The sequence below is a fragment of the Manis pentadactyla genome, chromosome 2, assembly GCF_030020395.1.
Source record: "Manis pentadactyla isolate mManPen7 chromosome 2, mManPen7.hap1, whole genome shotgun sequence".
NCBI classification, from domain to species: Eukaryota; Metazoa; Chordata; class Mammalia; order Pholidota; family Manidae; genus Manis; species Manis pentadactyla.
Genome location: NC_080020.1, coordinates 1,088,463 through 1,110,973, shown reverse-complemented (window position 1 = coordinate 1,110,973; position 22,511 = coordinate 1,088,463). Strand labels below are relative to the sequence as shown.

General features: G+C 46.1%; 1 protein-coding gene across 6 annotated transcripts; it reads left to right on the top strand.

Moving 5' to 3' along the window:
• The first annotated feature begins 498 nt into the window (after positions 1–498).
• Positions 499–17,052, top strand: LOC118922294 (serine/threonine-protein kinase Nek3-like). Of its 6 annotated transcripts, none has more exons than XM_036904864.2 (16): positions 499–634; positions 3,984–4,157; positions 5,471–5,564; positions 5,650–5,747; positions 6,937–7,020; positions 7,557–7,624; positions 7,718–7,804; positions 8,246–8,300; positions 8,972–9,172; positions 9,561–9,633; positions 11,259–11,305; positions 13,244–13,346; positions 13,866–14,000; positions 14,248–14,382; positions 15,956–16,082; positions 16,515–17,052. In XM_036904864.2, exons 2-16 carry the CDS (start codon positions 4,008–4,010, stop codon positions 16,597–16,599), a joined length of 1,542 nt encoding a protein of 513 aa, XP_036760759.2. In that variant the 5' UTR covers positions 499–634; positions 3,984–4,007; the 3' UTR covers positions 16,600–17,052. The 6 variants fall into 6 exon arrangements, with proteins under 6 accessions (XP_036760759.2, XP_036760762.2, XP_057345300.1 ...); XM_036904865.2 differs by lacking the exon at positions 499–634 and adding an exon at positions 654–989; XM_036904866.2 differs by lacking the exon at positions 499–634 and adding an exon at positions 1,051–1,070.
• The last annotated feature ends 5,459 nt before the right edge of the window (positions 17,053–22,511 follow it).

The window sequence follows — 22,511 nt, the reverse complement described above, 5'->3', positions numbered from 1 at the left end:
TAGAATTTAAACTATTGAAATAACTGAAACTATTATCTCACTGGCAACTCAGGAAAATTAACCTCAAGATTCAAAGGTCACTGGGCATTGTATCAGTTTAACATTCTGAAATATTTATTGTCTGTACATGGCTCACCAGGACAGGAACCCGGCTCAGTTTGTACCTGCTCACTCCACACCACATAGGCCACGCTGAGAGGTGATGTCTGCAATTCCCACCCTGTGACTATCACCTAAAGACTATTCCTTTTCCACCTTATTTTCAGGCTCAGAGCATCCAGCTACACTGGTGGTTCTCAACCAGGGTCAATTTTGTACGGCTCCCACCTTTCCCCAGTGCTAGCACCCCCGCACCCCACCCCCGCACCTTGCAACTGCTCCCCACTGGGAGCCGGGTGTGAGGGAGGGGGGCGGGCTGGCGGCAGGGCGCAGGCGCAGACCAGACGAGGGTAGTGGGGGTTTGGCGGCGGGGCGCAGGCGCAGGCGCGACCGGGGATTGGGAGGTGGGGCTGGCGGCAGGGCGCAGGCGCAGACCAGACCCAGGGGGAGTCGGGGGCTACCGGCGGGGCGCAGGCGCGACTCGCTGGCGTCCGCGAGGCGGCCTGGTTGACCCGGCGGAGGGGTCTTGTCGCGGGTGAGCTGGGTGACGGACGGGTCAGCCTCACGGCGCGGTCACCGCGCGCGCGCCTCCTAAACTGGGCCTAGCATCTCGGCGTCGATCCCACTTCTGGGCGTTTACGTATCACTATTAGTGTTTTTTTTTTGGGGGGGGGTAGTTTTTTATTCCTTCTTGCTGCTAGCCATGCTTGGCACCATCCGTCTCCTGCGCCGCAGCCCCATCTGTCTCCTCTGGCTGCAGCTGTACTCGTCTCTTCCAGCCAAGGCTCCATCTCCTAATACTGGCTCTGCCTGGCCGGGTTCTTTCTCCCTGGTCCCCACTAGCAAAGCCTGCCCGGTGCTCCATTTCCCTCAACCACCGTGGGAGCTCGGTGAGTGGCACTTACGTACCCGACAGTGGGGGTAACAAATAAGAATGCTAACTCTGCCACTTAGGAGCTGTAAGACTTTCGGTAAGTCATTTAATATCACTAAACCACAGTTTTAAGATCTGTAAAATGAGAACACTAATCGTTCCTATTTCATAAGACTGTTGGGAAGCCTACATGAGATGAGGTAAGGCACTTAGCCCAGTTCTTGGGAGAACATAGTAAACACACATTAAAAGTTAGCTATTAGAATTAGTTAGTTTTCTAACACTCTAGGCTCTCTTGCATTCCCTTTCTATCTCCTGTTTCTGAGGTGGGGCTCTGTTCAGAGGAAGCAAAAAATCATACACAAAAACAATCTCTTTATCCCTAGAAAGACCTCTTTTCTACTTAGCTGTATAGGCAACTAGACCCCCTTTTACTCTATCTCATTTTGGACTATGCACTAGGCTTAGGCTTCTATCCACAAAGAGTCCATAATGGTGTTTTATGAAACAAAAGAACAGCATCCCTTTCCGCCCTCCCCCAACACACTCTAGGTAACTTCTGCTGTCTCCTTTTCTGTGTGGCTTCTATAATTTCTTTTATTTTTTTTTATTTTGGTATCATTAATCTACAATTACAGGAGCCACATTATGGTTGCTAGACTCCCTCCATCATCAAGTCCCCACCACATACCCCATTACAGTCACTGTCCAGCAGCGTAGAAAGATGCTATAGAATCACTACTTGTCTTCTCTACGTTGACAGCCTTCCCCGTGCCCCCCACCCCCTACATTATGTCTGCTAATCGTAATGCCCCCTTTCTCCCCTTACCTCCCTTCCCACCCATCCTCCCCAGGCCCTTTCCTTTTAGTAACTGTCAGTCCATTCTTGGGTTCTATGATTCTGCTGCTGTTTTGTAACTTCAGTTTTTTTCTTTGTTCTTATACTCCACATATGAGTGAAATCATTTGATACTTGTCTTTTTCTGCCTGACTTATTTCACTGAGCATAATACCCTCTAGCTCCATCCATGATGTTGCAAATGGTAGGATTTGTTTTCCTCTTATTGCTGAATAATATCCAATTGTGTATATGTACCACCTCTTCTTTATCCATTCATCTACTGATGGACACTTAGGTTGCTTCCATTTCTTGGCTATTGTAAACAGTGCTGTGATAAACATAGGGGTGCATCTGGCTTTTTCAAACTGGGCTGCTGCATTCTGAGGGTAAATTCCTAGGAGTGGAATTCCTGGGTCAAATGGTAACACTATTACTTTTTGGCGTTGGTGTGCGAAGGGGTGTAGCACACCTGGAGCGCATGCAGGTCTTTGAGTGAACGTAGGGGTGGAGAACTGAGTAACGGGCGAGTGAGGCGGGAAGCCCCAGTGTGGCTTTCAGCTAAGAAGAGTCAATGGTTGTGCTTGCTTCTCATTTACTGTCCATTACACAGAATAGAAGAAAGAATAGAAATGTGGGAAAACTCGACCTCCTTGTTAAATCATGTAAAAAGGTCAGTTAAAATAGTGGCAAAGAACTTAACTTCTTTCAGGTCCCTAACTATACTGAAACACCTAAATGTTCTTGAAAATGTTTTTGAAGAAAAGGCATTTGATGTGTTATATGCAGAAATTATTTTGAGATTTTCCTGGTAATTTTATGATGAACAGAAACACAAATGAAGTTTTACAAGTCCTAATACAATAGGTTTTAGTTTGTGGTTTTTGTTTTACCTGCCATGTTAGGTGCATCATAATTCTTTGTGGTGTGATTTAAAAAAAAAAAGTATGCACTACAAGTAAGCTTTCTGAAAATCAAGTAAATTCATTACAGTGTTTATACAGTAATGGAAAAAAGCATCACCTTCTAAGCTTTTAATAATAGCTGCCATGTATCTAGGGCCTCTGATGTACCAAGCAAAGCGTTAAGACCTGTATATTCGTTCTCTCTTTATGTATTAAGCAATCCAAGCACCGCTTCACCCTGGAAATACAGAACAGGAGACCGAAGTTCAGACTCTAACATCTCTTCCTACTCCCTGGCATTTCCACCTCCACGTGTCCCAGAAAGGAACCTATGTCTCCCTTCTCCATGCCTTTGCCCAGTCTTGCCACACTCCCACCGCCAGAAAAATCATGAAAACCACGCACACAGCCATGTGCCTTTCCTTTCTCTCGGGATATCATCGGCAGCCAGATTATGCCAGAAACCCGGGAGTCTGCCTTGTCCCCTTCTGCCTCCTTGTCCCCCACATACCTGTCACCAAGAACCTTGCCAGTTCTTCCTACACGTTCCTTCCCATTTTCTTCATTCCCGTTGCCACCAACCTTATTCTGTTCCATCATTTTCCTGCCTTTCATGTTGCTGGCTGGAGCCCCACTCTGGCCCTTCTGTCCCTCTCCTGTCTGGTCCGTTCCCTGTGCAGCCAGAGTGATTTTTTTCTAATATGCAGATACGCTGTCTTGGTTAAAACATTTCAGAGACAGCCCTTTAATGACCTGGAGGATAAAATCCAGTCACCTGAACTTGGCTTACAATAGCCTTCAGACAATGCCTTGTCTGCCTTATCGGCCTATTACTGTCCTTTTTCAATTCTTGGAACTGAACACAATCTTTTTTGCCCTTAAATGTGCAGTTCCCTCTGCCTTGACCACTCTTTTTCCTTCTCTTTTCCTAGCCACCTTCCATTCAGCCTTTAGTGTTCAGCTTGGTTATCATCTTCCTCACTCCTCTGGGCATTCCTGCTGTATGCTGGCAGAACTCTTTCTGTAAGACTTGCCACCCTGCCTTGGCTGAGTTCTGTGGTGCCGTGTGCTTTGGGGCATGTACAGTGGCAGGGCCCAGGAGAGATTTGTTCAGGATTAAAAAACCCAGTGCAGGTGCTAAATGTCTACCTGTTGAATGAAAAAAGCAATGAGTTGCTGTTGTCTTTTGATGATTAGAGCTACTTTGAATTAAATCTGCCGTTTGAAAATAAATTTAATTCTCATATGCTTCTATTTTTGTGTACAGGTTAGCAGAACCCACAGTGACTGCATGAGTGGAGCCCGGCTGCGTGCGGCCCCCAGCATGGATGGGTACTTCGTCCTGAGAGTGATTGGGGAGGGCTCCTTCGGTAGAGCCCTCTTGGTTCGGCAGGAAAGCAGTAATCAGATGTTTGCCATGAAGGAGATAAGGCTTCCCAAGGTCACTGCTAAAGCAATTAGTTCATGTCGAGCATGCACATGTAATTTATATAGGAAAATAAGTTCTTGAGATGTAATATGGAATTGCTCCTTGCAGAAGATGTAATGGGTTTATTCACTAGTGTTACAAGCTCTTGATATATTTCATGTGAATTTTAGGATATTGTCATTACCAAAAAGGGAGAGAAATAGAGTTTGGGCAGTGATTGCTTTTCATCTCACCATGAATGATTTGTAATAATTTCCAGTTTTGTATACATAAGGGTGTAGGGAATCTTTGCCAAAAGCAACTCAGGTGCAATATTAATGAAAAAGGAACATAGAAATACAATGAAGACTTTGGTGTGAGGAAACCTATTTTGTCAGTCAGTTTATGGGTGATGTTCCCCTAGAAGGTGAGGAAGTTGCTGATTTCTCCCCCGTGTATCATAATCATCAGAGAATCTGTCATGGAGGCTGTTTAATAATGTTTTGATCAATTAAAAAACATACATTTTAATACAATTCTCCAAGTGCTTGGCACTTCTTTCCCACTGCACTCTTGGCCTCATTTGGTGATTCTGCAGCGGGCAGTGGAGTGGCCTGGAGGGCTTGTTTGAAACGGGCTGCTGAGCCTCCCCTGGGGTTTCTAGTGGAGCAGGTTTGGGTGGGCCTGTGAGTTGTTTTTAATGAGTTCTCGGTGCTGATGAACCTTCGTGCTCGTAGCTAATCAGAGGCAGTTTCTTAGGTGTAAGGTAAGCCATTCAGGATTTCATCCTTAGAGTAAGTTAGGGGATAAACAGTTTTGGAAACTTACTTTGCAAGTCATCTTTTACCATTGTTGCTGCAGTAGTACGTCAGTCTACTCTTTAGTCTGGGCCAGTGGACTGGTAAAGTAATACAGGCAGTGAAACAGGGACTCCCTAGTCTTTGTTTACAGATATACTATTATATATTAAACATGTATACCTTATATATGTGTGTGTGTGTGCATATATATATATATAAGTATATATACTACATACCTTACGTATACTATGATTATATAAGGACATACTGGCTTTCCAAATCTCATTATGCTTCGGCTGATGTTAGTGCTAGTTTACATTCTATACTTGTCAGGATATAAGGGGTCAGCTTAAGCATGCAAAATATAGCCATCATTGAAAAATCACCATATATTTTCTCTAGAATTTAATAACTTAAGTTGGGTCAAAGTGCGATGCTATCAAACTGCATGTAGTGTTGGCCTGTCTAACAAACTGTGCTATAATTATTGGAAAGCCATCTATTTTAAAATGAGGTATTACATTTATGCTTAAACTCTTTTTCTAGTCTTCCTCTTATACACAGAATTCTAGGAAGGAGGCTGTTCTTCTGGCGAAAATGAAACACCCCAATATTGTTGCTTTTAAAGAATCATTTGAAGGTAAATGTGAATTCCCCATATTCATGCATTTGTGGATTTGATTATGGCCACTCTGCTTTTCTAAAGCGTCTTCCACTTGTTTTAGCTGAAGGACATCTGTATATTGTGATGGAATATTGTGATGGAGGGGACCTAATGCAAAAGATTAAACATCAGAAAGGAAAGTTGTTTCCTGAAGATACGGTAAGAGACTGACTTACATAGTTTCCCTCAAGGTTTAGAAGCAACTTTTCTCCTAAAATCTGTGTCATTTAAAAGCACTGGTGTCTATGATATCCTGATGCACTAGTTAGAAATGATGTGTTTCTGTACCAGAGCAATTGCTTAGTGCCATCAGGGTATGGCTAGAATAGGAAATGAAATCAACATGTTTACAAAAAATCAAGGAATAAAACTTCCATGTTAAGAAGAATCTCAGAATTGTATTTCTCACCATATTCTGTCCTAGATATTTTCAGTTTTGATTGTTGTTGTGGCCACATTTTAGGAGGCAGATGAATTTACTGTGTGTTACCAAATCACCAGAGGAATGGAACCTGCATTTCTGTGTCTTGGGAGTACCTAGTCCCGATCTTTTTTCCTTCTGAAGTTCAGCGTGTTCCCTTAAGTCTAGTGCTTACTGACTTTTAGTGGAAAATTGCATGCTAAATATCATGGAACAAATTGACTAAGGGAAATATTTAAGTAAACAGCTTTAATGTGACTGCATTTGAGTTAGGGTATAATAACATATTATGAAAGCATATTGGCATAGATATTTTTAATTTAGAGGTTGTGCTGTTAAAAATATGGGTTCCGTAGGAGGTCAGCCTTGGGCACAAATGGATGACTCTCCATAGCAAAAAGGGGGAAGCAATCAGCTTGACATTTAATTGTAGAGCCTCTTGGAATCTGGAGATTCTGAGTACTGTTAACTGGAGGGTTATGAGCTGGTCTCAAAGGAGTGTTGATGATAAAATGAAATCTTTTAATGTTAACATTTGAATTTTAAGAAAAAGTAAATGAAAATCTGATGTCACGGTTGTACTGCAAAAAGTTGTAGCATATTCATTTCTACCTTCCTATATGTATTCGAGAAATACTTTTATTTGGTTAAATACAAGAAAACTATAGTGGGCGTTCATATGTAAGATAATGACACTGCTGAAGTGACTCCCGGACCACCCCGACTCGGGGGCATGGGGGTTCACAGGTCTCCCGAATGTCTCCAGGCCACAATGCGTCTTAGTTGGACTATGAAATTTCTAGGAGTTCTGCTTTCACAGTACATAAAACTCAGGTCAGCCGAGGCCCCAAGACGATTCTTCGGAGTCTTGGGCTCCCGTGAGCCCGTGACTGCATTCCTGCACATCTGCATCCTTTTCACTTACAGATACTGAACTGGTTTACACAAATGTGCCTTGGAGTGAATCACATTCACAAGAAACGTGTGTTACACAGAGATATCAAGTCCAAGGTAAGTGGACCTAAAAAAACCCAGAACTATTTCATTCACTCCTTTCTCTGTTATTCTATTTCCTTTTGGGACGTTTTATTTAGTTTAGATATATTTGTCAACACTTACACCAGCCAAATAAAGTACCACCTGAGAAGAAGTCATTAAATCTCTTTCACAGTAGTGTTAACGTGTTCCAAGCTCTCTTGGTGACTGACTACTAAGCCATATGTTCCCAGCTGGAAAATGGTTGAGGCCTGGGCCTGCCACGTGGAATTATTCAGACAGAGGGTCCCTGGCCGTCGATCAGGGTCTGCTGATACAGTCTGACGCTCACCTGTTAGATTTTTAAGCAGTCATCGTGAATTCTCAGGCAGGGGACCGTGTAGCTGTCAGGAAAGTATCCTGTCTTTGTGTGTTCTGCTGGGGGACTCAGCTGTCAGTGTTCCTATCATGCCTGTGTCATCGGCAGGCTGTGAAAGACGCTTCTCCGGAGACGTCCGCCTTATGTTTACATGATGGAAGACATAATCTGAACTCTTCTTTTTTTAATGCAGAATATCTTCCTTTCCCAAAATGGAAAAATAAAACTAGGAGATTTTGGATCTGCCCGTCTTCTCTCCCAGTATGTATGTCTATTCTATAGCAGTGACAGTAATCAAAACATCCATTATTCAGGAATGCTCTGTAAGTTGTCTTTGCCTCTTTTTGGTTTTAGTCCCATGGCATTTGCTTGTACATACGTGGGAACACCGTATTATGTGCCCCCAGAAATTTGGGAAAACATGCCTTATAACAATAAAAGGTAAGTGATCTGCGAGCCACCCCCAGGGGCGCAGGCTGGGCGAGGTGAGGAGCTGTCCACCAGCACTGCGCTCGGAGGCCTGGGGTCAGTGGCACAGAAGGTCCGGGTGGAGGCTGCGCCAGGTGACTCCTGAAGTCCTTCCCCCTGTGGTCATCTGTGCCCGTGGATACTCCCTCTTGCAGCAAACACTGCTGAAGTGACACCCGGACCACCCCGACTTGGGGGCATGGGGGTTGGCGAACAGAGTTTTATTGTGAACATGATGTTGGGATCTAAGTATTAGGCCAAAACTGCCGTATATTTTAATAGCGAGGAATTACTTAGGATACCTGTTCCTATTAAAGGTAATTTACATTTGTTATGTTGGAAAATGTGTGTATTTTCATGTGCTAGCTCATGACCCCCTTGCCATCCGTCACCTTGGCTTCTTCATACTTCCAGTGACATCTGGTCCTTGGGCTGCGTTCTCTACGAGCTCTGCACCCTCCGGCACCCGGTGAGTGTGGGGCGCACACCGGGAACGGCCCCCTGTCGTGCTGAGGCCCAGCAGGTGGTTCGCGTGCCTGGGATGAGTCCGTTACAGCAGTTTTCATGTTTCCATTGCTCTCATCTTTGCCTCCATCCACTTCTGTAGCATCTGCTACCAGGAAATTTCCATTTTTTGGTTCTGTAGTTCTGTATTTATCTTTCCTCCCTCCCTCCCTCGTCCCTTCTCTTCTCCCTGGAGAAGTCTGAGGTGCATATTGCTGGGGAGCAGGCCCAGGGTTCTCTGGGGAGGCTTGAGGCAAAGGGATGTGACACTTACAAGCCTGTTAGTGTCATTTGACTTTTTAAAAAGCCATAGATTGATTTTTAAAGTACATTAAAAATGTGTGCCTGCAAAAACATCAGTGATGGTGATAAACCCGAAGCAGCACCGATGGTGAGAGTTTCTAGGTGGGACGTTTTTTCCATTTATGTTTACCTTTCTCCCGAGCCACTGCAAGGTCTTGGTGGTGGTGAGAGGGTAAGATAGCACCTCAAGCACTCCCTTAGGAGGAAGGATGACCAGGCGGCAGGCACATCTATACAATTAAAATAATTCATCTGACTTCCGTGCAGCTGGCATTTTCCTACGTCCACTCTCTTTCTTCACATCTGCTTTTACAGTTCAGTTTTCCTTTTTAGTTTCAGGCAAACAGTTGGAAAAGTCTTATCCTCAAAATATGTCAGGGGTCTGTGAGCCCAGTGCCATCTCATTATTCCTGTGAGCTTCAGCACCTGATCAAGCAGGTGTTTAAGAAGAATCCCTCGCAGCGCCCTTCGGCTACGACGCTTCTCTCTCGAGGCATCTTCGCGCGGCTTCTCCAGAAGTGCTTGTCCCCAGAGGTATGACCCGTGTCGGACTGGGAACAGTTTACAGGCGTATGGGGAAAAAAAAAGGGTCTTTTAAACACAGTCGTGTGCTATCCATGCTTGTAAAAATTAATGCACACGTGTATAAAAAAAGAAAAGATGAAAACTTCCTTTCTCTCCTCTTCTTCCTCCACGACGCCTCCCCAGATGTGATGCAGGTAGTTTGCATTTCCCTTCAGGTCTTTTTCTAGACATACATGAATGTCTGTTTGCATCTAAATTACATATATATTCTTATGTAGCATTTTTACATTTCACCTTTAAATATTATGGGGAAGAATGTGGATAATGAAATGACATTATGGCAGTATCTAAAGAGTCTGTATTTTACAAGTTTCAATTCTCTACTTTAAATTTTCAGATCATCATAGAATATGGTGAGCAGATATTAGAAGAAACCAAAAAATCTAAGCATGATACACCGAGAAAAATGGGTAAGGATTTTGGAAAGCTTATATTTTGTTAAGTGTTCTTTTGAAATGTAGTGCAACAAATATATATATATAATTTTCAAGTTATTAGAGATGATTTTCAGAGATACTCCTCAAATCAAGTGTGTTTTTGTTACTTCAGACATGCTTCTGTACCAAATTTCATACGTTTAGTTGTCCAGGGATCAAAAAGCCTAGTTGGGATTTGAGCGATGTAAAGATTCTCCTGTTTCATCACGGGGGCCGTGTTCACTCGGGTTTGTGGCCAGTCAGGAGGGAGGCTTCCGCGGACTAGCCCGGGAGCCTAACCCTGAAAAGACTGTGTGACTCGTAGAGGAAATTCTGTCCCCAGGTTTCGGGAAAACCATTTTGTAAACAAATGTTTTAAAACAGCCTTTTCAAAAGCCGGAACTGCCAACATATTGGCTGGCCACACTTTCCACACATCTGTTGTCGATCCTGAGCTGGAAGTTGTCATCCCTTAATTTTTTCAAAGCTACTCTCGCTCCTTTTCATTTGTCATCAGTGATACAAATCTTCCATCTGAAAAAACCCCGCAGAGACAGTGGCTCGGAGCAGCCGGGGAGCGGAGCCGGCGTGAAGGCCGCCCTGCGTAGGGACAGTTGAGAAACGCCCGAGCTTTGCTGCTCGTCACCTTAGCGTCGTAGGACAGAGGAAACCCTCTGAGGACCGCTGCGTCCTCAGCGTCAGGTCCTAAGGGTTCTTTCCGTAAGAATGTAAAGCCTGCTAGTGACGTAAACGCTGAGTCTTCATTCAGCCTGTTCTCCATCTAAGAGGCACACAGTCACCTTGTTTCCACTCTGGTTTTTTGTTAGCATTATTGAGTATGTGACCAAAAGCTGGTTTATAGAAAAGCATACTGGGGTGGTAGGAAATTAGTTTTAAATTCTGGGAGGCAATGACAATAAAAACAGTCTAGAAGAGTTTCCAGATAGTTTGGAAAAGTGTAGTTTTTCATTTTCTAAAAAGAGGAATAAACCAGTAGAGAAATGTCGCCGTACAGGACCCTGTGTGTGGTGGCACCTCCCCCTCATCTGCCCAGGCCAGAGCCGTGGAGGCTGTGTGAGGACAGGGGCGGGTCTGATCTGCTCACAGTGTGTCCCCAGCATCATGGGTGCTCAGTAGCAAGTCTTACAGTGTCAAATGGATGAGGGACAGGGGAGCAGGACTGCCAGAGGACAGCCAGGCGGGAGGCCCCCTTGGCCAGGGGATCAGTCGCCTGAGTTCTCTGTGACTGAGGCTGGTGCCTCGTGAGGGGCTTCTCGGGAGGGACCCTGTTCCACCTGCCGGCACGGCCGCCATGGACGACATGGACTCCACAGGCAGGTTGTGCCGAGGTGACGGTGGCCTTCCCTCCCGGTGCCTAAGTGGGCTGGCCTGAGTGAACAGGGGAGTCTTGACTTTGAGATGTTAACATTAGGACTAAAACAGCAGAAATAGCCTCTTTTAACAGCAGGGGTGTGTTACTGGGCAATCAAGGATGTCACTGTTGAGGTTCCTGCTTTGACGTTAAAAGCTTCTCTTGTCTTCATTTGTGCCTCACGCTGCCCGCATGTCACATCAGGGGCTTAGAGCTCCGCGCTCTGTCTTCCCTTGTGCTTCCCCAGGTCCCAGCAGGGGCAGGACCACGGCGGGAAGCGAGGCACCTGCCAGGGTAAGTGCCCGGAATGGGGTCTGTGCAGCGGGCCGGCCGGGGGCTGGGGAGTCTGCATCTTGGGTGTGCAGGGTACCCGGGAGCCTCCGGTCTGCACTGCTGCCGAGCCGCTCAGGATCGCATTCATTTTGTTTCCTCATGTTTAAATGGATGACAAGTGGGGTCAGGGTAGTTGCGCGAGGACTGGTCCTGCTTGTAGCCAGGACACCTTGCTTTGGCCTGGCCTTTGGTTTGTTTATATTTTATTGTGCTAAAATGTACATAACGTTAGCATTTAGCCATCTTTCAGCGTACAGTTCGCAGCCATTAATTACATTCGCACTTTTGTGTAAGCGTCCCGTCTGTTTCCGGGACCTTCCCTTTACCCCATGCAGAAGCCCTGCGCCCACTAAGGCGTGAGCCCCGCACACCCAGCCGGCGCCTGGCAGCCGGTCCTGCGTTCCGCCCCTGGCCCGCTCTCTTCGGGGCTCATCCGCCTCACAGCCCGTATCAGAATGACCTTCCTTTCCATGGCCAAGTAACATTTAGTTCACTATCTTGTTCTCGACGTTGCTCTGCTAGAAGCCCTTGAGCACCTGCCCACTGCCCGTGGACGGGCCGCATTCCCCGGCCTGGCCCCCAGCGCCCCGGCCGCCCTGCACTGTGCCCGGCAGCGTGACCGGCTTCCCCCGGGGCCGTAGGGCACCCCGGATGGTGGCCGCCCGTCCATGCCCCAGGCCCTCTGCCCACCCCAGTAAACGTCCTACTGATGTTTTTTCTTTATCATTTTAATCAACCCTTCAACTCAAAAAAGAAAAGATACACTAACAGCAAATTATTGTATTTATGAAATGTACTACGATTAAGCTTATAAATGTTTTGAGTGAAGATTAGGTTGTAGTAAATAACGACACCCCACCATCACGTTGCTCCGAGTGGGGCATGTCCTGCCCCGTGGGGCTTCTCTCTGCACGGTGGTGCGTATTTCCCAGCCTATGGCGCCATAATTTACATGCCGTAAGGTGTATGCAGTTTTAGCGTACAGCCGGGTGGATTTTGGTGATCTTATGCTGCTGTGTAACTGCCACCACAGTCAAGATGTAGAAATCCCATCCCCCTAAAAGGTGTCCCGTGGTCCTTTGCAGGGGATCCCCACTTCTGTCCTAGGCAGCCCCCATTGTGATTCTAACACCACCTCCAGTGGACACAGCCATACGCTTTTGCTCAGTGAAAGGTGTGATATGTAAACAATGGAGACGGAACCAAAAAGTAGGTCAGGCGCAGAGGGTGGGGAAGGAGGAGTCCCTGCAGGCCGCCAGCAGCAGGGCGGAGCCAGGGGGAGCGTCGCCGGTGGGTGCTGGGCGCTCTGTGCCGCAGCGACCTGGTGGGGACATCAGCGCCTTGTAAAAGTGCTCGGGACCACCACCGTGCCACGATTCCGGGGTGTTCGTCTGTTGGGGACCTTTGAAATCACAGCCCCTACATGTGGGGAGAGAACCACTGTACAGAAATAAGAAAACCTGCCTGCCCTGGCCTCTGTTAATTCGTTCATGCGTTCAAACTGCAAACCTTTGTGCTGGAGACCGTCTAGGCCCTGGATTTGAATCCTTCTCAGAATACACGCAGACCTTGTGAAGACTAGATAGCATCTCACTGTACTTCATGAAGTCGTTGCTCGTGGCCTCTGTAAAGACCTCTCAGATATGTCTGTCATTTTTGTATATCCTCTTCGTATTTGTATGACTGATGTTAATGGCTGCTAATATATGATTGTTAATATACATATGTATGTGGTTTTCAATATACATGTATATGATTCTAATACATACTTATGCATGGGGTCCTACAGTAGTTGTTTTTAATTCATTAATTTTATTTAAAATTAAAATAGATGTGGCCTGCTTCACTTTGTAATAATTTAAGCATTATTTAATCTGTATTTTTAAATCTCTTCTAAAGCATGGGGAAGAGCCAGGTAGAAAGTGCAGCCACAGCGATTTAAGAAGCATTAACAAAAATTCGGGTGAAAGTGCATTGAGGAAAGTGAGCAGAGAAGAGAACGGTGAGCTTTTCAAATTCCAACCGTTGTGCAAGTGAGGGGTCAGCGACCCAGAAAACCTGTTTGACTTACTAGGGCGCAGGTGTCGTGAGCCCTGGAAGACAGACCTCTGTTTGTTTGTCCAATAAAGCCTTTAATGGTAAAAGAGTGCTTTATTACTCATAATAAAAAGAGAGAGTAGTGTTTATTAATAAGAGCCTTTAGAAAAAGTAGTGTTTGTTGCGCTATCCACCATAAAAAGCAAGTATAGAAACCCACATCCTTCTTAGACATCATGTAGTATGTAAGGATGTATGTGTTATTCTTTGAAATTCACTTTAAAGTGATTAGATTAGTATTACTTTTTTATTTTGAGGGTTTTTTTTCCTTTCCTTTCCTAGACTCGAAAGAACATTGCTGTTAGATGGGAGTTGGAAAGTGAAAAGATATAACTTCTGTATTGATGTTAGCGTAAGTGTGTAGATACAAAAGCGTACATCACATCATATGCTTAGCGATCCTTTTTTTACTTCTTGAAATCAGACAATGAACCAGTCCATCTGGGCGGAGCCAGCGCCCCGCGCGCCCCCAGGCGGCAGTGGGAGAGGAATGCGTCCGGTGCGGCGCTGGGGGATGCGTCTCTGCTCACCTCCAGCCTGACGGCGGGGGAGGAGACAGGTCAGTCGTCAGACTGGTACTATTATTTTATTGCACATGGTTTTCTAAGTTGTTTAATGGGCTAGAGATTCTTTTCGTGACCCTCTGTGAAGGGTGTTTGGTGTCACGTGTCAGAGCAGCGCTCACACAGGTGAGCGAAATAGATTTTAGAGAGTGAAGCACAGTCAACTTTGCTTGCAATACGGTCTGGAAGGTGTTTGCTGAAACTCTTCTTTATTCGGCCCTGCTTTTATCTCTTCACAACTAGGTGGCTCTGTAATAAAGTACACCGAAAATAATGCCCGCAAGCAGTGGCTCAAGGAGACTCCAGAAACCTTGCTGAACCTCCTTAAGAACGCCGACCTCGGCTTGGCGTTTCAGACGTACACGGTGTACAGACCAGGTGATTCACATCTGTCGTACACTGGTGGAAACGCTTGTTTTTGTTTTTAAAGCTGTGATGTGATACATAACATGAAATTTATTATTTTAATCATTTTGAAGCGTACAGTTCAGGGGCACTAAGTACATCCGTGTCGTGCGGCTACCACCTCCTTCCGTCTCCAGAGCTTTTCCCATCTTCCAGACCTGAGACGGTGCCCATTACGTAACAGCTTCCCATCCCGGCCTCCCAGGGTTAAAAATTAATTCGTAGCATTGGAATTTTGTCTTCTCCCGAGTCACTTCTAGCCAGTCTTCAGTTGTAAGTAAAGTTCCCCATGAGCTTCATTATGTCTGCTGTCTCATTTGTTTGCTCTTTAATGATCGTGCGACTACTTGGGAGAGTGGCCAGTTCTCACTGTGCAGAGGCACCACTGCTTCAGCGATGTCACAGTTCAGACCTCGTCACAGTAACCTCAAGATTTCTTGTGCTCAGTACTTGGATTCTGCTATGGTGAATGGAGCTCAAAAAAGAACAATTAGGATTTGATTTTCTTACTGTTGCCAAGACATTTTCACTGAAAGTGTCCAAAATAAACTTTCCTAATACTGTCCTTAGGATCTGGGCCAAAGCACTGCATTAAGGGTGTGTATGAGTGTGCATGTGTGTATAATTTTGATAATCCAATTACTAAAGTCACCTTGGGAGGTTAAGATCTAAGATAAGTCATGCTAAGTGGAGCCTGTAAGGGTGTGACAAGTCTATATTCCCTGTAACAGATTTAGCTGTATTTATTTGGTCAGTATTTACGGAGTGCCTAACATGCAGGTTAACATTTTTAAAAGAATTAAAGTTTCTTTCCTGAAAGAGTTCACCGTCTGGGAGACCAGCGCACAGCAGGGAATCTTAGAGCCGTCTGTGCTCCGGTGGTGCGCTGGCACTGGTGCGGGGTTCCCGGGGAGAGGGGGACGCATGGGAGCCAGGTGGGAGGAAGGGTAATGCCTGTGAATTTTGTTTTAGCCATTATAGGTCCTTGATTTTGAAGTTCTTGTCATTTCAGGCAAGTCACTGTTTAAAAAATATATCATAGCTCTATGTTGAAAGGGCTTTTATAAAGATTTAACCCACGTTTATGTTAGGTTATTGTCTTGTAAGCAAAAATCTGAACATAATTACCATCTGGAAAATTTGTTAAAAGTGTGAATGTAGTCTTAATTCCCTAATTTTAGTTAACCCCCATTGGGAAAATTTGGGGTAGGAGGGAGCTCAAAGGAGAAACGAACTAGTCCTACTATCTAAAGGTAAATTTTAATGCTTTAATATAGGTGCTTATGTTTGAGGGTTTTAACTGTAATTTTCCACATTTTTTCTTTTGGAGAAAGGACTTTTTAATTTTAATATGCGTACTCATGCTTACCAGGCCTATTTTATGCCAGAAATCATGTTGGGTAATGCAGGGAGGCAGTTCAGAAGAAATACGAGGGCATGGCCTTATCCTCAGTTAGGCAGGAGGCTTTGGAGGGTTTTAGCCCAACAGGCACTGAAAGTAAGTACTGTGGAAATTGCCATAATGTCTGTTAATATTCCTCTGCAGGTTCAGAAGGGTTCTTGAAAGGCCCTCTGGCTGAGGAAACAGAGGCATCAGACAGTGTTGATGGAGGTCACGATTACATCATTTTGGATCCAGAGAGACTTGACCCCAGGCTGGATGCAGAGGACACGTACGTAGGGTCTCCCCGGACAGCTCTAGTGGCATGAGTGCACGTGTGGCTTAAATTATACCTCAGTGGTGCCAGGTTTAGTTGGAGCTGGTTGTATCACTTACATCATAAATGAATGTTGATATCTGGATCTTGTGTCTGGGTCGGGTAATGTGTAGTGTTAAGAAAGAATTCCTGACAGGGCCTTAGGTTATAAGAGTTCAGCTCAGACTTACTATTTTTTAATCTGTTGGATTTTATATTGAAAAAGTTACAGAAACAGTGGAAAATCATCTTTCGGAAGAGCTGACAATGTTTTTGTCTGTACCATTGCCTTGTGGAGCCAATTTTTCAAAGACATAAGTATTGTTACTGGGGCGTTCTGCCTTGAACCATCAACAAGTATCCTGTGCCCTTCATATGGGGCTCAATATCCGAATTGTGTTTTCACAGGGACTTCGAGGAGGAAGACAGCAGCCCTGACTGGGTGTCGGAACTGAGGCGGCGAGCTGGCTGGCAGGGAGGGTCTGATGGGTGATGCCCCAGGAAACGGCCCTTAGTCATGCTGAGCAGACGTTTAAGCTGAAGAATTAATGTTTGGACAATGTTAGCCCATGGGATGTGTATTTTCCTTGGAAACAGAATGAAGAGGAGGAAACTGGGTATCATTCCTGACTAGGACCATGAGGTTTAAAAAGTCTGCCACTGTTGTTTTTGAACTCAGAGGAGAAGGTGGGGCCCAGCGGGCGTGGGATTCGGGGCCTGAGGTCCAAACAGAAACCAGATGCTGTGGCTCACTGCGATCTTGGGGAACCACCAACTTCTTTGAGCCAAATTCCCTCCGCTGTGCCATGAGGATGCCAAAGCTGCCTCGCAGGCCGTCACAGCCGCCATGATGTTACTGTTTGTGCTATGATCTGTGTCTGACAGTGTAGCTCTTTTTACATTTCTTAAAGGTTTGAGGACCTAAATATATTTAGTTGTAACTAATGATGTGGCTTTTCAATAAGAACTGCTTCTGGGTAGTGACCAGTGATCTGCAGGGACCTTCAGTTCCCAGCCCTCCTTAGATACAGCCCCCGACGGATACAGGAGCGCCCGGTGGAGGGCCCGCCACGGGAAGGGTGGGGTGGGCTGCAAGCCTCGTCAGAAGTTGGCAGGCCGGTTCTAGGAGAAAAGAAGAGGCCGAAGGTGAGCGGTTGATGTGGGAAATAGCAAACTAGAGAGTGCTGTGGAGCTAATGGGGGCGTCCCAGTGTGCGTGGGTGGCCTGACACCAGCTGGGTCCGGTCATTCAGTCCTGGGACACTTTAGGAGGGGAGACTTTTTTTTTTTTCCATTTCTCTTCCCTTTCTTTTTTTTAATTTAATTTTTTATTAAGATATGATTGATATACACTCTTATGAAGGTTTCACATGGAAAAACAATGTGATTACTACATTTACCATATTACCAAGTCCCCACCCAGACCCCAGTGCAGTCACTGACCATCAGTGCAGCAAGATGCCACAGATCCACTGTGTGCCTTCTCTGTGCTACACTGTTCTCCCCATGACCCCCACACCATGTGTACTAAACATAATACCCCTCAGTCCCCTTCTCCCTCCCTCCCCACCCGCCCTCCCACACCCCTCCCCTTTGGTCACCACTAGCCCATTCTTGGAGTCTCTTGAGTCTGCTGCCATGTTGTTCCTTCGGTTTTGCTTCATTGTTATACTCCACAGATGAGGGAAATCATTTGGTGCTTGTCTTTCTCCGCCTGGCTCATTTCACTGAGCATAATGTCCTCCAGCTCCATCCACGTTGCTGCGAATGGTGGTATTTGTTTCTTTCTTATGGCTGCGTAGTGTTCCGCTGTGTATATGTACCACCTCTTCTCTACCCATTCATCTAGGAGGGGAGACTCTTTTACTAAGGAAGAAACAGGCTCCTCCCAGGCTGAGGCCCCGCCCCGGGAGGCGCCGGCGCGTCGGTCTCCACGGCGACGCTCCCGCTTCCGGCCCGCGCGGCCTGGCGCCCCCCGGCGTTCGCGGCGCGGCGGCTTCGGGTTCCGAGCCCCCCCTGCGCCCGCCGCCCTCAGGCGCCGCCGCGAGCCCCTGGCGGCCGCCCGCGCCCGCTCTCCGCAGGACAGCGTCTTGCCGCGGGGCCGGGGCCGGCCTTCCCACCCCTGGGCCGGGCCGGCGCGGTTCGGGGGCGCAGGCGGGCAGGCCCTACCCGCGGAGAGCGGCGCTCCTCGAAAACGCGGTGCAAAAACACGCTGCATTCGGAGGCACGTAGAGGTGGGCCCCGGCCGCGGAGAAGCACGAGCGGGTGCGCGGGGAGACCCTCGGCCTGTAGGGCCTTGGAGAGCCCGGGTCCCCGGCCCTCCGCTTCCGTCTGCGGAGCGGACCCCGCGCGCCCTCGCGGAGAAGCCGGGCGGGGACCCTCGCGGGACGTCCCCGCCCTCAGGTGCGACACCGGCCAGCGTCCTACCCTTCTGGCAAAAGCAGGTGTTATTTCCATTTTAGCAACTGGGAAAGTGAGGTCATGCGACGTAAGTGGCGTGCCCAGGCTCACACCCCACGCGGGGCAAAGGAATCGGGGGCAAGGGGCAGGCGGACCCCGGGGCCCATCGCCAGGCTGAGCCCTGTACCTGGGGCCACGCGAACAGTTACTTGATTCTCTTGCCAAGCTTGGAAGGAAAATTGTAGCAAACAGTTCTTTTACAATTTAGTGGCTAATTTTCTGACGTTGTTAGTGTTTATGAAAAGTGTTCGATAAAACTGCGTTGCTCTGATTTCAGGAACCTCCGAGTGTTGGAGACCATGGATCAATACGATGTGATTAAGGCCACTGGGGAAGGTGCCTTTGGGAAAGCATACTTGGCTAAAGGGAAATCAGAATGCAAGCCCTGTGTTATAAGAGATCGATTTTGTAAAGGTAAAGAAGTTCAAATTTCTGCTCATTTTCAGTGGTGTAATCAGCTGGCTTTTCATTCAGTAAGAAAAGGAATCATTTTTCGGTTTGTTTTTAAAAGATTGAACTGTAACTCTCAGGTCTCATTTGTTCCAACTCCTAAGTCCATCGTCCAAACAGCAACCAATGTTTTATTATTAAAAAGGAAAGGAAAGAAAGAAGAAAAGAAAATAGGATTATATGTATGGTACACCTTAGGGTGGCCGGCGAGGCCCCTGAGAGCCCCCCCACCCTTTTGTTCGACTCAGTTTTGTCCCAGGGCTGTGCACGTTCTCCGCTGTCTCTCCTTGTTCAAGTCACCTCCGCAAGGAGGACTTCCACAGACACTGGAGAAATGGCTCCCGGCCTCCATCCCTCCTTACCCGACCCTCATTGGGACAACAGTGTCTGTTGGGTCACTTCAGGGGCTTCCTCAAGGCTCCCGCGGTCACACAGCAAACTCCAGTGATGCCCCAGCCATGCCCACAGACCTTCACTGGGACGGGGCTTAGCAGGGGAAAGGTGACCAGATGTTTCGTCATCTTTGACTCCATGAAAACATAAAACTCATGTCTGACAAAAAAACACCATTAGTAAGTTGGAAGAAAATTGTCAGAATGGCAGAGATATCTGCCAGTATTGACTAAAAGGTGCTGGCCTTTTACAAATTAATAATAAGAAAAAACCCATAGCTGAAGGAAACATGATACAAAAATTTCAAACTCACAAGGAAACTGAGAGATGTAAAATAAATCAATAAATACCACAGTCGGCTTATACAGTTGGGAAGGATTAGAAAGAAGAAGTGGCGAGAGAGGCACTCTTACTCTGCTGATGGGAAGGCAAATCGGAATCACCCTGAAGGCAGTTCATCACTGTGTCTCAAAGCTGCGGAGGATCTGCGCCCTGTCTGCATTACCAGCAAGGAGAAAGACTCACAGTATGTTGTGAAGATGAAAAAAATCAGGCTGCAAAACGTTGTATGTATTGTGTATATGTGTGTGTATCTGTGTATATGTATCTGTAAATGTGTGTGTACCTGTGGGTCTGTGTCTGTCATGCACACAAGATTAACAGTGATTATTGCTGAGGGGTTTCAATCATCCCTTTCTGCATTGTCACAGTTTTTATTATGGAGCATGTATTATGTTTTTTAAATTATAATTTGTATTATTGGTGTAAGCAGAACAAGCTCCCTTCATTTTGAAAAAAGAAGAGGAAACAAGTGCACAGTCCAGCATACAGTAGTTGTACATTTGGGGGTTTATTCAGAAGTAGCCGAAAGTGTACCGTCAGAAAGCAACTCAAGTATCCAATAGTTGGGGATTGGTTAAGTAATTTATGGAAAACTAGGTGGCTCTTAGAAATCATGTTGTAGGGGTGAAGTACTGACATGGGAAATGCCACATCTGCTAATTGAGGAATTAGTATGTGTAGAATGATGCCATCTTTGTAGAGATATATGCTTATCTCCATATATAGGTGCATGTATACCACACATGCATTCACATACAAGTCACGCGGCCGTGGGGGATTCAGGCTGCAGATGGAGTTGAGGCTGCTGATCAGCTGACCTTAAATTAGGAGGCTTTCTTGGGTTATTCAGGTGGGCCCTATGTAATTCTCAATCTTTGAAAGTGGAAGGGAGAGGCAGAGAGAGAACCAGAGAGGCAGCGTGAGAGGCAGTCGGCGCGTGCTGCTGCCTGTGAGGGTGGAAGGAGGGGACACGGGAAGCAACCCAGGTAACCTGCAGAAAGCTGGGAAAGGCAAGGGAATCGGTTTTGCCAGAAGCCTGCGAAAGGAACACAGCTGTGCTGACGCCTGCTTCAGATAATAAAGTGAGCTACAGAGCTGTAAATAACAAATTTGTCTTTTTAAGTAAATTTGCGATAATTTGATAAGAGTGATAGGAACATAATACAATGGGAAAATTCATTCATTTAAAACAATGAGTCTGCATTTTATAAAATTGTAATCTTGAGATTTTGTAAATTACACTGAAAACACTTTTTTGAAGCTGCTGCTGACACAGGCGAGTGAGCAAGCAGGCACAGGGCATGCTGTGTTAATTATGCACCAAATACTTTTATTACGTTTTGTTGAATTATTTGCTAACAGTTTCAAATGTGTAAACTTCTTGAAGGCAGCAACTCTATCTGGTTTTTGTAGTTTATGATGGTCTTTTTATATACAGTGCTTAGTACAGTGCCAGAAATGTTTCTTGAGTAAATGCTAGCAGTTTCACCAACACTGTACACTCGAGGAGGAAACTAGACGTGAGCTCTTCGTACTGGTTTTAACAATCCCAGTGATGAAACGTATGTCTGGAGCGTGATGGATATTTGTTGGTTTATTGTGTGTCTGCTGCTAAGGATGGAGTCGTTTTATTTCTCAGTGGTAGAACTCTGCTCTATAATAAAGCTAAAATGCACACTGGTACATTTCTGGACCAAGAAAACAGATGAGGGAGGGTTGCTGAGATTATTTCTAAGGTCTGCTTACTATTTACATTTGGTATAATTTTATTTAATGTGGGGAGTGCACGTGTCAGCATCCCAGGTGGGGACCGTGTCCCACAGGATGTCTTTTATGCCTTTGTTTTCCTGGTGATGTTTGAGGTGCGGGTCTTCAGCCGGTTGTGCTGAGTCACACTTGACTCTTCCAGGGAGAATGCTTAGCACGGTCCTGCCAAGAGGCTGGGAATACTTACAAAATTTCTAGTCATTGTGTTCATATCAAACACATGGCCCCGGGGGAGTGGAGCTTCACAGATTCTCTTTTTTTAGTGGTGATGACATCCAGGTCATCATCTGCTGCAGACACGGTCTGCTGGTGTCTTCGTGTAATCCTCATCTGAGCAGTACTTGAAAGCATGGGAAACAAAACACGGTTCCTGAGAACCCCAAAGACCAGCCCACTGTGTGCAGGAGAAGAGAGGATTTTTAAGGTGAATGTTCGGAGGTGAGCAGAGCCGGTCTGCTCCAATGGCAGGACGCTTATCATTCACTCTACGATGTTGAGCTCTTTGTTGTAACTTAGAAAGTATTCATTATAATTATACTATCTGCAGGTTTTTTCAACCTGCTTCAGTCGCTATTTCACCTTCCCTATTTTACATACACCATTAGCTAAATCATGTTCTCAAGGCATGATTATGCTGGTTTTAGGTGTGGCTGCATCTACAAAGTTGAAACTATTGATCAGACCTATTTGTGTTTTTGGAATAAATTCTGTTAAAAAATCATGCATCTTGGTAAATAACTGTGAATCAGAGCTATCAAATTGATCATTAAATGGTACCAGTAGGTGTACCAACCCTTAACCCCCTCTGTCTTGAAAGATTCATGATCCAAGTGAGTGCACAGCACTCCAGTCCTGGGACTGATGCTTCTCCCAAGCCAGGGGCCTTCGCCTTGGGCGGGGAGAGGAGAGAAAGGCGGCAGAGGAACACAGGGAGGCAGAGGGTGGATTACAGGTGCGCCATTCCAGTCTAGTAACTTGCCTAAGTTCTTGTGGT